This window comes from Loxodonta africana, chromosome 16, assembly GCF_030014295.1.
Source record: "Loxodonta africana isolate mLoxAfr1 chromosome 16, mLoxAfr1.hap2, whole genome shotgun sequence".
Lineage (NCBI taxonomy): Eukaryota > Metazoa > Chordata > Mammalia > Proboscidea > Elephantidae > Loxodonta > Loxodonta africana.
In genome coordinates this window covers 56,840,295-56,855,472 of record NC_087357.1, presented here as the reverse complement: position 1 = coordinate 56,855,472, position 15,178 = coordinate 56,840,295, and the positions used below count along the sequence as shown (strand labels likewise).

Genomic DNA, 15,178 nt, shown 5'->3' with positions numbered 1-15,178 from the left:
TAGGTCCCGCTTCTTTAAACTCAAATTGACAGATAACTTTAATCTGGGGTTCTTGCCTTACTGCTGAAAATGCATTAAATAATAAAACTTCCAAGATGAAAAATTATTTTTCTAGATAGACCTTTATTGTGACTCTTCATTTCTGAATTTTTTGCTTTGGGTGTTTAGTCAGAGCCCATACTAAAGCTGATAAATCCTACAATATTGCCTTGTCAGTTCAGATATGGTTACTGAGCAATTTTCTTCCTCTTTCATCTATGGATGATTTTTGGAGATAATTACTTCTGGGTCACGGAGCATCTTTTGTGGACTGGAAATGAATCATTCCCTGGCTATGACTCTAGTGCCTATTTATGCCCTTTTCTTTTGAAAATCTTGAATTGGTACCAGTACTTATACTGGCAGTTACCTCTTCTGGTCTTTCATCAACTGTAGCATCTTTGAGGGGGGAAGATTAAAAATAAAAACAAAAACTTAATTTATTTTAACTTTTAAAATCAACAAAACATTAAGAAGTGATTAGTATCTTTGTTGTGAGTTGGGAAGAGGGAAGACTTTGAGGTAAGAGCACCAAAAGAAAGAGACCATCAAGTTCTTCTTCCTGCTTATATATCCTTAAAATTTTTTAATTTATTGACTAGGTAATACTTTCTCACATAGTTCAAAATACATATATTTTATGTAAATATATATAATATGTATATCTAAAAGTTTACATAATAAAAAGACTCCTGACTACCCTATCTCCACCATCTCCAGCTCTGAGGTCTTCCACCCCAAGCAGATAGCTATTGTTATTGATAGTTTATGTCTCCTTTTGGAGTTTTGTTTTTTTTTTTAAATAAATATACAAGTAATTATCAATATATATTCTTAGGTTGCCATCTACACAATTATGTGTCCTTTTTAAAATTTATATATTCCATAGAGTTTTTCCATCAAGACATAGTTTCTTTCTTCTTCTTTTTAAAATCTAGTCTTTTATAACACCACAATATTCCTTTTTTAGTAATAGACGACATTGATAGTAATCTCAGGGTTGACTAGTTTGATAGCTCAACTAACATTTAGCGTGCTTGAGTCTGTGCCAGGCGTATTTACTGTGATATCTTATTAAAAGTGATCGTCATTCGGCATACCAGGAAGTTAGAGTTCAGAGATCACACAGAGATTGCAAGTTTCGAAGGTGGGTGTCTGAACTCGGGTCCTCTGGTTTCAAGGTTACTGCTGATGTGCCTTACCCTGCTTATAAATTTCTTTTGCATGCTTATTTCAATTACTGACTTTATACGTTGTTAGTTCTGTCAAATGGTCAGACTTGTTCCATACATCGTGTCTCCCTCAACAGAGCGGTTGGGAATACTTAGACACAGAAAAATCTCAGCAGACTTGAGTCCCTAAAGGTAAATAGTAAAAGACTTCTGCCACTTAATCTCCAGAGAAGAGAAAGTCAGTTTTATCTATCACCTTGAAGAAGAACCCCCTATGGAGAAGATTAAAGAGGATTTTTCTTATGCATTTCGGTGGTTTACAATGGAAGGATCAATGGGACGGTGGCATGGGAGGAGGGAAGACAAATGCACTTGTAGAAGCAGTTGCACTACAGCACTTCTTTCCCAAAAAACTATGATCAGGGCCCAAAAGGAAACAAACCTGGGATGGTCATTCATCATTCTAACTTGCTTTCTGGTCACTCCCCCCTTTTCTTTTCTTTTAGGATTAAATTTAATTTTTTCTAGAATCTAGGCAATGTACTATAAATAAATAAAATCACAAAAATCAAATTGCAACAGTAGTTGTTGGGTGCCACTGGGTCAATTCCGACTCATAGCAACCCCATGTGGCAGAGGAGAACTGTCCTCATAGAGTTTTCTTGGCTTTACAGCAGATCTCCATGTTTTTCTCTCGCAGAGTCACTGGGCTGTTGGGTGCCGGGGGGGGGGAGTTTCGAACTGCCAACCTTTTGGTTAGCAGCCAAGTGCTTAACCATTGTGCCACCAGAGCTCAACAGAAGGATGCCAATAATACTTAAGTGTGGCATTTTATGAAGTGCTTTCTGTGGGATATAAATCCCGATGAGTGCTGCATTTTAAAAAGAAAACATTTCAATGTTTTCTGAATTGGTTAGATTGCGATTTCTTTCCTCTATCACCTATTAAAATCCTAGGGAATATGTTTTGATGGATTTTGTTTTTCTTGGAAAGCTGTGTCATGACTAAGCAAATATTTAAGAAATGGTTGAGCTAGAAAATTGAAAGTTCCTGGAGTCACTTAATACTTAAAAGGCTTCTACAGAGAAGAGGTGATCTTTCTTTCTGCTAAGAATAAAGAGGAAAACTTAGATTGTAGCTTGTATAATTTATATGAAGATTATAAAAAACAGGGTTCTTTTTGCATATAAAGGTGAATTAATAGATTGGTAGTGGGAATGGGATATGTTGGGTACTGTGAGAATTTAATAAAATATATGATGTGATATCTGTTCTCAAGAAACTTCTTACTTGGGCCAAGAAAACTGAAACATGGAAGAAAGTTAAGGCCAGATAATGAGATAGAAAGTCAGATCAACAGGGACCAGCAATGTTCTCAGGGTAGTATGAGAATAACTGGAAAGCTTTAAAAATATACATGCTCAAGCCATCTTTTTTCCCCTTAAGATTCTCTTTGGGGAATCTGGAAGGCAGAGCCAGATAGCACTTTTGGGCATATGTACTTTGATAAAAGATACCTGGGTGATTATGTATTGTGCAATTTCTACCACGTTCCTTCCATTCTCTGCTGAGTGAGGACCATTGGTCTAGAGGGAAAGAGGAGGCCACGTGTAGTACATCTATTGCAAATTAATGCAGAATACACAGCGGGGAGAAAACTAAGCCAAGCATAAGAGTTTGGTTACTTTGGATTGATGATAATAAATAGATAGTAAGCTATTCAGATTTTTATGCATGGTGTGACCTGTTGAAAACAGTTCTTATGGATGGGTCATACAATAGAGGGACATTGAATGGATAGTGGACCTAAAAAACAAAAAACCAAACCCCTTGCCATCGAGTCAATGCCAACTCATAGTGACCTGATAGCCGATGAAGTGTATATATGAATATATATTTTTTTTAAGGAAGTAACACAGCTGTGGAGGCTGGCAAGCCCCAAATCTGTGGGTCAGGGGTGAGACTGGAGGCTTCTCCTGACTCACATGGTTGCAGGGACTGATGAACCCAAAATCAGCGGGTCAGGCAGAAGGCTGCTGGCTCACAGGGTTGCAAGAGCTGGTGAATCCCAAAATCTACAGGTCAGGCAGCAGGCTATTGGCTCAAGAATCAGGAATCAGAGGTCAGAGGATGACGAGTAGGATGCAGGATATCAAGGGAGATCGAGCTTTGCTAGAACATTCATATATATTGGATAAAGGCCACACCCCCAAAGAAACTCCCCCTTCAGCTGATTAGCTGCTCACACCAGATCACAGCTTACTTAATATCTGCCAAACCACTAAGAATCATGGCCTAGCCAGCTTGCGTACAACCTTACCAATCACAATTGCCTAGTTTATGTCAGAGCTAGCCAGTAAACTAGTATATAATCCAAGTATTTAAGGATGAAGACCTGGACAAGGTTGGTGTTTGTGAATATAATTATGGAAGCACAGATAAAATAGATTTTTCAGAATAAAAATCAATAGGTCTTGATCACCTATTGATTTTTTGAAAATGAAGTAATGAAAGAAGAGGCATTGAAGACTCCTCCAGAAAGTTTTAAAAATATCTTTCTAAACTTAGAGCTGGTCTTTAAGAAACTTCTCCCAAAGAAAATTGTCATGTGCTTTATATAGCACCTTACACATTCTTTTACTTTTTCTAATTACTGTTGCATTATAGTGTTATAGTCCTTTACTTTGATTCTTCAAGACATTTACTTTTTTGCCTGCTAAAAACATTGGTGCGTTTTGATCCTTGTCTGAGAAAGGAGCAATAATGAATTTCATGTCTTTCAGGTAATTAAGCAAGACAAGAACCTCATAAAGCCTCTTTACGACCGATACAGAATTATCAAGCAAATCTTATCAACACCTTCCCTAATCCCAACAATTGTAAGTCAGGATGCTTGCATTAACTAGAAGCCTGTACTGGTGCTGGTATTGATGTTTAGTTAGGGAGGCAGTACTGTTAGAGTTATAAAGGCAATATATGCTGCCAACATGGCCAGTTATTATTTCAGAAAATAGAAAGTGGCTTCCCCCAACCCTAATACTGTACTTAACAGTGGCTGGTAATTAGAACTATTGTGTTTATTCAATACAGTTAGAGCTATTATATATTTGAAGTCAGTTTTAACATTTGCTTCCATTGTCTTGAGTCGGAAGAAGAACCAATTTATTTCAGCTTGGCATTGTCTAATGCTAGACCAGACAGAGCCCGTCTATTCTGTGTGTATTGGTTAATCCTTCTCCTTTAATAAGAAAATTGATATTATGTTCCTTGATATAATGTAGCATTTGGTTTGGGTACCATTTGACAATCATCATAAAAAAATATGAGTAGATTTCTTTCAATAGAAAATAGAAGTGCTGAAATTGAGTTAGACTACTTTTAATAAAGAATGATTTATGGGAATAAAGAACTAGAAAATGTACCACAAATACCACTCCAACAGTACCAAAACATTTGCTCAAGTTATCAATATAAAAAGGAATAATTAATATAAATTTAAGTATACTTGAATATATTTATACTTAAATATTGAATATATTTATACTTAAGTATTTTTAAAGACATAAAACATAATGATTCATAGTCTTTGAAATTTCCTCATTTAAAATAGAGTATGATTTTCAGATATTCCTTGCAAGACAATCTTTTGTTCATGATAAGGAGTATCAGAACATGTTAAGGAGTAATCCTGCTTTGTTTGACCTTCATAGAGCTCTTCCCTGTATTTGTCAGTTTGCTAAGTACCTCTCTGCCCGAATGTGGCCCATATCTGGACCTGATTTGGGGTATTTCTGGGTGACAGAATGGGTCTGTAGTCCATCTTATCTGAACTCACATCACTGGTGTGGACCTAGGACCCAGAAGGTTTGGGTCATGGGGAGGAATCACTTGACAATGTAGTACAGAACTGGACCAGATCCTGAATGGCTGTGCCTTCTTTGGCACAGTAAACACAGATGAACATGGTGAGCATTTTAGCCCAGAATGGGTGCCTCTTTGCTCATCTTAGTTGCTTTCTTCCTGGTCCTCAGTAGGCACAGGGGATCATCTAATGATTTTCATGATGTACGTTTATGGTTCCCCTTCCTGGTTTTGCTTCCTCAACAGGCACTTCACATTTTGTGACTTTATTTAACTTTACCTGTGATAAGCAGGAGGAAGAGGACTCTGATGAAGAGTGTCCACGGGGAAGCCAACAATCTTCTTTGCCAGATCCAGCATCTCACATCCCTGTTGGTGACCACCTCACCTACTCCAGTGAAATTGAACCTGTTGGGGCCCTGCTACCAGATGAAAAGAAAGAAGTCAAACAACCAGCCCTCTCCATGTCCAATTTACATGAGGCCACCATGTGAGTGTAAATCCTAAGTGTGGAGTCTCATTTTAACTCCTAGCCTGAGGTACCTTGTATCTGCATATGAAGTTCAAAAGAGCTATTAGACTCTCTAACAAGTGCCATCCACCAAAAAGTAGTCCTAAAAGGATAATCTGGTTGTCTTCTTAACTGGAGAATGGAGAAGACAAAGCCATGAGAAGCCAAGGGCTCCCAATAAGATCCTAAAGATGCCATAAATGCTAATACTTAATTTGCAATGGCCACACCTCTTTTCAGCAAGGTCTGACCCCAGTCTAACACTGAGCAGGGTGTAAAGCAGAGCTGGCCCTTGAAAATGCTGAAAAATCCTCTTGGCTTTAAGTAAATGAGTTGTCTCTTGTCTCCTAATGGTCCTTCGGCAGTAGCTATTTGGATTTTCATTAGTATTTCATTATTGCTATCATCAGCGGCTGGCATTCCTTTTGATTATTTGGCCTTCTTTGTATATTACAGCCCAGATTATGAGATTTTCTTATAACATCTATTATATAGTGCAGTGAGTTTATATCCCAAGATAGGGATGGGAACCACACAAATTTATGAGGTGAAGCTAAGGACTACAGTGTAAGGTGAGATTTTAATGTGCTTAGAGAATCAGTTGCTACCTTAATTTCACAGAAGAATAACTTGTTTGGATGCAGAAAACCCTTTTTCTTTTCTTTCTTGTTCTAAAGTAGTGGTTCCTCTAACTTTTTGGGGGTGTTGGACTTTTTTGAAAGCAATAGAATTTTTTCTTAGAAAATGCCCATATATAATTTCAGGGAGTTCACAGTTACTGAAACCCCTACATAGGGTCCCCAGTTTAAAAATCTCACTTCTAAAATGTATGACTCTTCTTTCTTCTTTTAGAAGAATGAGGTGAGTAGAATTTGCAGTGTAACTATACTATACTCAGGCTTAATTTAATTCCCAAGGACACTGTCATTCTCCCCACCCTACAGACTGGAAGGGTAGAGTTTTCTTTGGAGTCTCTTCCTCTTGTGTCTTTTATGTTGTCTGTCACCAAATACTGATGATTATTTCTTCAAAACGTCTGTTCTTCCTTCATCTATTCATACAGCCATTACCCTCATTACTTCTTACAGTGAACTCAAACCAGTCTCTCTGCCTGCTGTATTTCTCCTTTCCTATCACATTGCTTTCATTGGGTAATTTCCCCTGCTTATGTGTGCCCCTATGATCAGGCTCTACATATGCCATACTATTCAAAAGACACTCTTTAAGCAGAGCACTCAGAATCATAATATGCTTTTGCCGAATAGGTTAGGCCAGAGATCAGTAATTGCAAATACATATTTTACTTGTTCCAGGCCTGTGCTTCTTGACCATCTCCGAGAAACGAGGGCTGATAAGAAGAGACTTCGGAAAGCCCTAAGGGAATTTGAAGAACAGTTTTTTAAACAAACAGGAAGGTGAGTGTGGGAAGAGATATTTTTTAAGTTAATATTTCCTAGAGAACTGTTGACAGGAATAAGCTGCAACTTTCTGCAGAAACAGGGAGTTTATATAAGAGGTTAAAAATTATCATATTGGCTTAGACCTAGGATTTGTTCAATGCAACATTCTATAGTGCAATTATTAGGAATGTTTTATGGGAGGCTGTAGCTGTCAAGTGTGACATCAACCTTTAAAAACTAAAGAACCTACTCCAAACATCCCTAACTTTGCATAATAAATCTCTTTTCAAGTGTTGAATTTATCTAAACTTTAAAAAAAACCTATTAAAACCATGTTATCAGGAGGGACAAGTCCTTGGAGAAGGATATCACGATTGGTAAGGTAGAGAGATCAGCAAAAAAGAGGAAGGCCCTCAGTGAGATGGATTGGCACAGTGGCTTCAACAATGGGCTCAAACATAGCAACGATTGTGAGGATGGCACAAACCAGAAAGTGTTTTGTTCTGTTGTATATAGGGTCGCTATGGGTGGAACCAACTCAACGGTTCCTGATTACTTAGTTACACAGGTATTCCCTACTTTATTGAAGAATAATTTTTCTTTTGCTTTAAATATCTCCTTTAAACTTCAGGATCTTCCCCTAATTATTTTATTTCAGAATGTGGTCAGAAGTTCATATTTATCCTTTCTATTTTTTATACCTTATATATATATTTTTTATACCTTAAATGAATGTTTTAGAGCTTTATCCTCTATTTGTCCTCTATTTTTTTGTGTCAACCCTAGTTTCATCATGCGTTCCATTAGTTTCCACTAATTTTTGGTGTATCATCAATAAAATAATGATAAAACACTTTGCCATTCTGAGCCTCAGTTTCTTCTGTTGTAAGATCAGTGGTTAAGAGCTCGGCTGCTAACCAAAAGGTTGGCAGTTTGAATCCACCAGCCGCTCCTTAGAAAACTCATGGGGCAGTTTTACTCTGTCCTACAGGGGCGCTATGAGTCGGAATCAATGGCAGTGGATTTGTTTTTGTTATGCTATCATATGAGACACCAGTCTTAAAAAAAAACAAAAAACAGGCTGTAACTTTTCAAAGTCAAAAGTTACTAAGTGGCAGAGATGAGATTAAAATCTCCCTTTGGGTTTTAAAACCTCCCTTTGGGTTTTAAAACATAAGCACCGGAGTCAGTACTACACTGGTTTTTTTCCTTGATGTTCCTTTCCATCAATCGCTTTCATTTCAGCAGCCTGAGGGTTACCCTGGTGGAGATGGACTATCTTCTAAAGGCACTTTGAACTACTCACCTCTTAGTCATTGCAGCTTTTCCATTTCAGACCTCCAGGGCTGTTCACTACAACTGGACCTATTACGTCAGGAATTTTTTTTGCATCCAGCAAATACAGATGGAACCCACCTAGCTTCGTACCTGGAATCTTCCTCTCCAGTTGTTAAATCCTACTTTCCTGAGGAAATGGCATGGTTTGAATGGCTAGTTTTTGTGATTTGGGCCAAATAACTTCATCTCTCTAAGTCTGTTTCTCCAAATAGTAACTAGTTCATAGGATGGCTGTGAGGATTACAGACACTTAAATGATTGTTGTTTGTGGCATTTATTGTCCTGCTGGTGTTAACTAATCTAGTGAGAAGTGTTTCGTGGATGCTAAATTTAGAGTATAAAGCATTATTTCTTATTTTTCTTTTTCCATACCTTTTTCTTTTCTGATGAGCTAAAGTTTGGCAGTTTGAATTCACCATCCACTCCCTGAAAGCCCTATTGGGTAGTTCTAATCTGTCCTATAGGGTCGTTATGAGTTGGAATCAACTTGACGGCAACGGGTTTGGTTTTCTTTACCACACTTTCATACAACTTTCTTTGCAAAACATTCCTTAAGTTGTGAATTTGTCTCTCAGGACTGTCAGCTATACTATGCTTTGGGTATATATCGATTTGCCTAAAAGTTTCTGATCTCTGCTTCCTTTAGATTAAATGTATTTTGTGGGATTTTTCACTCAGGGAAATACATGGCCAGATGGTATCAGTATTCCAAATCTAAATAGTCATCATATGTGAGAAACTAGTCAATCACTTTAATATGTACATAAATTCTTTTCATAACTAGGTTCTCTGAATAAATTTACATTTTTACCCATTTGAACTCAGGAATCTACCTTAAAGAGTTTGAGAACCCCCCAAAGTGCTAGTAGTCTTGCCTAGTAGATCTGCAGTAGTATTTGGCATGTCTATTTGCACACAAGGATGCTAGTTATGTTCTATCTATAGTATTCTGCATCTCTGAGTCCTAAACCCACTTCAGGTATGCCTATAACTGGCTATGAGATTGTACGCCCTCTTGTGGTGATATATTTTAACTAAATGCGAAAGTGGTGATTACGAAAATTAAAATTAAACAGTTGGAAAATACAGATATTAATCCTGTTTTCCTAAGACATCTTATTGAAAAGGCCAAAACATCCATGGGGTCCTGGTGTCGAAGTGAGTAAGCGTTTGGCTGCTCACCACAAGATCAGCAGTTCAAATCCACCAGCGGCTCCTTGGAAATCCTATGGGGCAGTTTACTGTGTCCTATAGGGTGGCTCTATGGCACTGGGTGTTTTTTATAGGGTGACTCTATGACACTGGGTGTTTTTTATAGGGTGGCTATGAGTCATTTTTTATGAGTCAGAATCAGCTGGATGGCAATGGGTGTGGTTTGGTTTTTTTAACCATAAGGTAAAATAACCATGCAAATGGATTGCTAGAAATTTTAAGGTACTATAAATTTTCTTGGTAATATTTACCATGTAAGAGGCATGGTAATCACATAGATGATATTATTGTTAGCAATTAGGGGCTGAGAGCTGTGCTGTGGACTTAAGCATGTTTTATATAATGGGACGATTTCTTCAGGGAAGACGGGAACATTTTTCATTCTGGCCATAGCACTCTTGTTTATTTGCCAAAATGGGGGTATGTAGGACCAGGAAAAAGTCATGTTATTGATTATGAGTGTTCCCTATAAATTTGACCACTTCTTCCTTCACTTAGATCTGCTTACACAAATCAAGGTGGTATTCAGGCACCCAGCTACTATGATACGGTTGGCACACAGGATAGAATGGAAGCAAAGGAATTATGTTATATAATTTAGGCAACATTTAAAAGACAGGTCTATGGATTTATGGACTTTTCTGAGTTCTCTACTAGATACTCCAGAGCAGTAAACTGTGGTACCACACAAGTAGATAACTACACTCTTAGAGAATCTTTATAGATCATCTGGGTTTTTTTTTTTTTTGTAATAGTGTCAAGAAATATCTTTTTATGAATACTGGGAAACAGGTAAAACACTAAATGTTTACTGTTTGCCCAGTTTCAGCCATACTAACATTGGAGAATACTTATGTTTGTATTCAGTTGCAACTGAAAAGTCATGAGTGGAAATATCTTAAAAACAATTGGTCATCTTATCAGCCAAGATGAAAAGAACCTTCTCAAAACTTGCAGCAACTATTTGCCTTTAGAAAACCTATCCTGGCAATATATTTTTGTGGGAAGGCAAATGATTTTAACTGCAGATGCTACCCAATTATTTCTCGTAGTAAATGGCGAGAACATGTAGTAGTTAGAATGCACGTGTACAAAAATCTATGCATTGTTGTATGTCTAGTCTTTTCAGAATTAGTGTGCAGAAGAGAACCATTGCAATTTGGACTCTTATCAATTGCCTCTATCATGGAACTCCTCAGTGATTCTACTTTGCATTCGCAGAGATAGGCATTATAATTACAAGGAAACTTGGAAATGTTTCAGGTTTGTAAGGTAGCAACTAAGCTTTTTTCTCCCTGCCATCATAAATTTATAAATTATTTCTGTAACTAAATTGCTGTCATTTTAGATTGACATTTTTAATAACTCTTACTATAAGGGCTGAACATTTTACAAGATATGGGACTGTGAGAGGTAATGGGAGAATGACTGGACACAGAATGCCTTGAGGGTTTTCTGTTTTTCCCTTGCCCTACTGTCATATATACCTATGTACTGGGCCATGTATTTGCACATCATCTAAACCATTCAAGTTCCCAAAGGTAAAGAAGACATGGTGCAGAAAATAAAGAGAAGCTGCTACGCTGTACTTTCTCATGTATGAATTCAAATTCAAAAAGGATTTGTAATAGCTTGATTCATTATGAACTAAGAGACTGTATTTTCCATTTTGCAGAAGTCCACAAAAGGAAGATAGGATCCCCATGGCAGACGAGTACCATGAATACAAGCATATAAAAGCCAAACTGAGACTACTAGAGGTCCTCATCAGCAAGCAAGATGTAGCCAAAACGATTTGAGGTCAGGAAATGTTCCTGGATCACTTTCATCCAAGAAAAAATTAAAAAATCAAGTTTATTTTCTCCTATCATTCCTGCTATAGTTTTGACATACTGAAAATTGAAGCACTTTAATGGTAGTATTAGTTGTTTCTAAGAAAGGATGGCAACTGTAATTATACATGAGGAAAAAACCCGAAACCAAACCTCTTGCCCTCAAGTTGGTTTCAACTCATAGCGACCCTATAGGACAGGAGAGCTGCCCCATAGGGTTTACAAGGAAGTGGCTGGTGGATTCGAACTGCTGACCTTTTGGTTAGCAGTTATAGCTCTTAACCACTGTGCCACCAGGGCCCCATATATGAGGAAGAGGAATTTAAATGAGGGGAAGAATACAAGTGACAGTATAATTGGAAAAAAAAAAAAAAAAATCCAACCCGCTCCATGCCAAGGCGAAAATTCAATCAATATAATTACTTAAAAAAGTTACCTAATATTTTGTGAAACCTAAATAACATATAGCATCTACTTGTTTAACAGGCTACTTGTTAGGGAAAGTCTATTTAGTGTTCAAAGACTGCTTGTGTTGATGTACGGAAAAGCCTAGTGAGAGGAAGAAAAGAATTTCTGCTTATGTTCGTGTAGAAAGGGATGCAGCTAGTAAGACAGTAACTTATTTGAAGCTCTAATAGATTTTTAAGTGGTTTTTAAAAATCTACTACATTGTTCCTTAAGTCTGCTAGGCTTTCAGTAACTCTAACATATACTAGAATGTGTCACTGCTAATTTTTTATTTCTATATTAAAAAAAATCACAATATTTTATCTGTTATTTGAAATTTTGCATTTCTGATTACCAAAGTTCATTCTGATAGCATGTACTTTGTGAATTACTATCTTTGTCTATAATTGACAGATGTTTATATTAAAATATTGCATTAAAATTTGAAAATAGATATTTTGGATAGATATGTGTCTAGTATATAATCTAATGTGATCATAGTTAAGATTGCTAATCTTTTTGTTTATTTTAACTAAGATTATATAACTATTTTTCCATTGAGAATATGCATTTTTCTTAATGTTCCAAGATCTATACTTCGTAAAGTCAAAAAAGCTTTCTCACAAGCTATAGTTGTTATTCTTGTTTCTGTACAAAATTAAAGGTTTGAAAATTGTTTGCCATAACGTCTTAGATATGAAGCCAGAATATTTGATTTGTTCATCAACTTCAGTATATAATATTTTGTGTTACTTTGTACTAAAAAAGCACATGTTTATTTTTCTTTTTGTAAAAACAAGTAAAAATCAACATTTTCTTTCATGTAGCAACTATGCATTTCTATTTTCTGTAATGTTTAAGCATGATGTTGAAGAAATTCACGTTTTCATCTAGTTTGGATGGGAAGAATATTGACTTTCAGAAGCAGACTATTTCAGAGACTTATTGTTTTCTCTGTATTTATGTGACGTTTTATAACTTTTATGAATCAGAATAACGTCCTTCGTAAATGTGTTTAATTAAAGTCATCTACTTGTAACAGGACAGATACACAACAATTTGAGGTTTACAAACTAAAGCTTTGATAAGGGAAATGGTTTCGTGACATGTATACAATTGCTATTAAAATGTAACTCTATATATTCTATGACTGTAAATATTTTATACAACAATACGAATAAAATATTTTTCTATTATATTTATTATGTTGAAACACAGCAGTTGTTCCCTGTTAGCTAATATAAATAACATAAATAACACCATCAAACAACAAGTTGGAAGTGCTGACAATTCTAGGCTTCAAGATTTAACTCATGCTGCAATTACACCCTTTCATGCGGTCTGGAGTTTTCCCAGCATTTGTTCAGTAGATTAAAATGAATGCATATTTAAACACCATTTATAAGCCATTATTTGATATTTTGCTAAAGCGGTCTATATAGAATTGTTTTGTTATGTTTGGCATAAAAGAAAAATAAAAACATTGCAGCATCTAGGCAATAAAGTGTCAGAAGGAGAACTTAGGATACTTCATCATTGAAAGTAGTGGGAAGGGTAGGGAATAGGAAACACCAGAACGACTCTGGATGAAATCTGAAATATGGTAGTCTGCTTTTGGTGACAGCGGCATGTGCATGCTTCAGTGGAAAACATCTGGTGATGAAAATGGACAACAGAGGATCAATGCTCCTCGGGGAAGGAAAGGGGCTAAGTAAGAATATGGGCATTAACGTCCAACACTGATATTACAGGTTTTGCAGCTGGGATCTTTCTTTGCATTTGCAGTAGACAAACTCATGAGCTGATGACCAGTGATTTCTGCCACGGTGCCCAGAGAAAGATCCACGGGGTCAGTGTAAATGATTTCTAAAATGACATCCTGGGCATGATGGTAAACCAGCACCCCATCTTCTTCTGTGCAGGTCAAAAATTTATTATCCTTGGAATTTAGCTGAGGAAGGCGCTGCTTACAGAATTCATCTCCTGGTGATCCCTCAGGGGCAATAACAAGAATCACATAATGATAAGCAGTGTACATACAGTAGAAGTCCCCAAAGTATAAATTAGTATTGGGGTTAAAAAGTTTTTCTGCTGCGATTTCAAACCTGTATCTTCCATAAGGTGAATCTTGGGGTGGCTTCCCAGTATTGAATTCAGTGCTGCAGCTGAAGAAGATACCTTCTAATTTTCCACTGATGGGAGAGCCATGGCTACCACTGTTATCTTTGACAGAGGGCTGCATAGCATTCCCATGATGTTCTCTGCAAGAGAAAAGAAATGGTCATTGCCAGGTACGATAGTGGTAAAGCCACTAATTTGTACATATGCATGGTGATATGCCCAAAAGTCAATTGTCTAGTGTTAAAGGGCTTGCATGCCCATCCTGCTATGAGATCAAAGAGAATGAATTTTTTTACATTACATATATATATATATATATATATATATATATATATTTTTATAGATAACCCAATTCTAGCCTTGACCCTAAAGTAAGGAGGATATTCTACTACACACGTTGGAGGTCTTCAACATAATAAGTTTCCTAGCCAGAGAAAATAAGCTGGAATTAGAAATCTTGTATCTGAAGTCACATTCAGAAATGACTTACTGAGAACTAGACCAACAGCACTCGTTAAATCTGTCCAATATTTCTTTCAAGCCACCAGAATTTAGTTACAAAATCAGTGCTTTCACTTATGTTAGCACAATCAAATTGATCAATTATCCAGCCATGATTTACTTATCAGGCTATATCTCCTGCATTTTGCGTAAAACAGTAACTTTGCCCTCACCCCAGACCCATTCTCCACCCTTCTTGTCTTCTTTTGTGGCCTGGGACTCTTATCCAGTTCTTCCTTACCCCTTGGGTTCTAGCTGGGTTCTGCCAATGGGACGTGCCAGCAAGAAATGTAGGGTAGGAGGAAGAAAGCCTTGAGCATGTCTTCCTTCACTTCCTCCATGCTTCAAAGCCTTATGGTTCTGGCAGGACTGAGTTCTTCTATAACTACACATTCCCAACTACTGCTCCTCTGGGTGGCCCCTAGTCCCCTTCACCTTTCCAAGAATAGTAAAACCTTTCGTCTCTTAATAGTTCTTAGTTACTTTAGCAGCCCTTATTTGTTCCCCATTTTTTTTTTTTTACTTGTTCCCTTAAACATGCCTACATTTCTGTTAATCGTATTTTTGTTAAATTCTCTCCAGAATTACCCTTGAGTGTTTCTGTTTCTTGCTGAGTCTCCAACTGCTACCAGCATGATTTGGGATGCAGAGTACAAACTACCAGGCAGGCAAGGGAGGGTTTCCACCCTACTTAACATGCTTCTTAGAGTTTGTGGGTCAGTGAGGTGTGCCCAGGATCTGCGC

The 15,178-nt window shown here is 37.0% G+C and overlaps 2 protein-coding genes across 6 annotated transcripts in view; one reads left to right on the top strand and one right to left on the bottom strand.

The window, feature by feature from the left end:
• Positions 1–11,412, top strand: part of FAM13C (family with sequence similarity 13 member C) — a 160,263-nt gene extending 148,851 nt beyond the window's left edge. For 2 of the 5 annotated variants that reach the window (XM_010589140.3, XM_010589138.3), the window contains 4 exons: positions 3,995–4,090; positions 5,363–5,562; positions 6,897–6,998; positions 11,209–11,412. In XM_010589140.3, the coding sequence (XP_010587442.1) occupies positions 3,995–4,090; positions 5,363–5,562; positions 6,897–6,998; positions 11,209–11,332 (522 nt within the window). In that variant the 3' untranslated portion in view covers positions 11,333–11,412. Of the gene's footprint in view, positions 1–3,994; positions 4,091–5,362; positions 5,563–6,896; positions 7,609–11,208 lie in introns of those variants that run through there. The other 3 variants (XM_023546974.2, XM_003409274.3, XM_023546973.2) reach the window with 2 other exon arrangements.
• An 878-nt stretch (positions 11,413–12,290) lies between these two features.
• PHYHIPL (phytanoyl-CoA 2-hydroxylase interacting protein like) overlaps positions 12,291–15,178 on the bottom strand; it is a 58,910-nt gene continuing 56,022 nt past the window's right edge. Inside the window, exon 5 of the mRNA XM_003409273.3 lies at positions 12,291–14,073. Coding sequence (XP_003409321.1) covers positions 13,539–14,073 — 535 coding nt within the window. The 3' untranslated portion in view covers positions 12,291–13,538. The remainder of the gene's footprint in view (positions 14,074–15,178) is intronic.